General features: G+C 43.9%; 1 protein-coding gene across 2 annotated transcripts in view; it reads left to right on the forward strand.

The window, feature by feature from the left end:
• LOC134462059 (calcium/calmodulin-dependent protein kinase type 1-like) overlaps nt 1-2,500 on the forward strand; it is a 73,920-nt gene that overhangs the window by 51,290 nt on the left and 20,130 nt on the right. For both annotated transcript variants that reach the window (XM_063214911.1, XM_063214910.1), the window contains exon 4: nt 133-207. In XM_063214911.1, the coding sequence (XP_063070981.1) occupies nt 133-207 (75 nt within the window). The remainder of the gene's footprint in view (nt 1-132; nt 208-2,500) is intronic.

The raw sequence follows: 2,500 nt of genomic DNA on the forward strand, positions 1-2,500 counted from the left end.
CCCTCTTACTGCAGCAGGGGTCGCCTAACTTAACAAGATTGCTATGACATTACAGAGAGCCACAGTGCTGCACTAAGGGGTTAAAGAGGGGTTAAATAAAATCTCTCCTTTTTTCTTCTGTCATCTCCACAGGATTAAGCATGCCAACATCGTCTCCCTGGAGGATATCTTTGAGAACAAGGCACATCTCTACCTTGTCATGCAGCTGTGAGTACTCGTTATCTCCCCCCCCCCCTCTCTTTCTCTCTCCCTCTGTCTCCCTCTCACTCTCTCTCTCTTTCTCTTTCCTCAGAAGCTCTTCCAGGCATCTTCATCAGTCTTTTATAACATAATCCATGTACAATCAAAAGCAGACAAGTAGAGATACCCCTGCGTGCTTAAAAACATACATCATCCTTATCTCTTCAACTGTAAACATCAACACACAACATATCTCAAAGTATTTGTAGATGAAGATAAGTAAGTACACACTTAATAGGGTGTTCCTATGAACGCTCACTGATATGAGCTCAACACCAGTTCTTGGCAGGCAGTTGTCTGGATAGTGTTTATGGCCCTCGCGGGGTACATACTGTAAGCTTTCACTTTTTATTTCATGACACATGGAGCGCATTTTATCCCCAGTCATCTATTTAGTGCCAGAGAGAGAGAGAGAGAGAGAGAGAGAGAGAGAGATGGAAAGAGAAAGAGAAAGTGATGGCAAGCGAGAGAGAAAGAGAGAGATACAGAGATGGAAAGAGAAAGAGATGGAGAGAGAGATGGACAGAGAGCACGAGATGGACAGAGAGAGAAAGAGAGGACTCTCTGAAGACTCCCTCTCAGAGGAGTATGAGTAAGTCCAGAGTTCTAGCATGATTCCATTAATGCATGAAAGCCCTGGGCCAGTCCTCCTCCTTGTTCTCCTCCTCCTCCTCCTCTTCAGTGACAGGCTTCTAAACATCCACGACTAGGGCTGGGTATCGCAGCCATGTTCCTGTATCGATTCGATTTCGATTCTTAGGGCTTTGAATCAGTTAATCACGATTCCATTCCCCAAGAAGGGAACGGATTGAATCGATTCGGAATGAATCGAATCGATTAAATCCGTTCCCTTCTTGGAGCCAGGATTTCCCCCAAAAGATGATGTTGCACATTTTTATATAAAAATGTGAAATGGGCTGTGGCTTGATAGCGTTAACAGATAGCTAATTTGTAATAAGTAGGCCTAGGCCTAATTGACTAATACCTACTGGGTATTTTCCATAGACCTAAATTAAACAAAAAGAACAAAAAGAAAAAGAACAAAAAAAAAAAAGATTTTGTGCCCTGTGAATCGATTATGTGAATTTAACATTAAATCGATCGATTATCGATTAAATCGGTTATTTTACCCAGACCTATCCACGACGTCTGAAGCGGAGGAGAGACAGATGGCCCTGGGCCTGGGCCTGGTTTTGGGCCGCGAACAGGTGGCCTTCAGGCTGCCACACTGCTGTGCATGGTGACGACGCCAGCACCGGCCGACTCAATGTTTTATGTTGCCTTGAAAAACATGATGGCCAGCCTGGTACCTACCACACTTGTTTCACAAACACCACATTTCTGGCTCGATGGATGGAATGTTGTGAGACTGTGAAAATTGGTGTAATTGTCTTCAGGTTTTACAGAGCATGTTATTTCTTTTTTTCTTTCTTGCTCTTCTCTGGTATTGCGGCCACACAGACCCTATACTCATAAACAGCGTGACGTTTTCCATGTGCGTTACGCCCATTTGTGGGGGGAAACAACCCACGCAATTCAATTGGTGATGTTGGGGTTTTATAAACAAAAGAAACAGACCTGTAGACTAGCGTTGTTCACGCGCAACATGCCGAAAACGTGTTGTGTTGCCGGCTGTTCAAATAATATAACCAAACAGTCGTGGCTGAAGCATGGACTGTGTTCATTTAGACAAGCCGATGTAGCATGTAAGTTGATGAGACATTCTGTTTGTTTTCACCCGTAAAAGGCTGTAACGCACATTTACGAGCAAAGTACCCGGATGGTCGTTCATGAGTATCATAATCAGCAACCTGGATCCATTAGTTAAAATCTAGTGTCACATATTCCAAACGACTTGGTTCTACCTGTCCAATTCGAGTACTGCAGGTGAAGGTGGCGTCTGCCCTTTGGTCTTATTTGAGTGTCTGTCCTGGTGCGTAATTCCAAATACGATGGCTGAAAACAAGAAAAGGAGTCACGCACAGAAGCTGAATACAAGTCAAGAAAAACTGACAAATGACAAAAGCCTAAAAAGTAACTAGTCGACATAGTTTGTGTGTGTGTGTGTGTGTGTGTGTGTGTGTGTGTGTGTGTGTGTGTGTGTGTGTGTGTGTGTGTGTGTGTGTGTGTGTGTGTGTGTGTGTGTGTGTGTGTGTGTGTGTGTGTGTGTGTGTGTGTGTGTGTGTGTGTGTGTGTGTGTGTGTGTGTGTGTGTGTGTGTGTGTGTGTGTGTATGTATATGCTACTTGACACCTTAAATT

This window comes from Engraulis encrasicolus, chromosome 14 (assembly GCF_034702125.1).
Source record: "Engraulis encrasicolus isolate BLACKSEA-1 chromosome 14, IST_EnEncr_1.0, whole genome shotgun sequence".
Classification (NCBI taxonomy): Eukaryota; Metazoa; Chordata; class Actinopteri; order Clupeiformes; family Engraulidae; genus Engraulis; species Engraulis encrasicolus.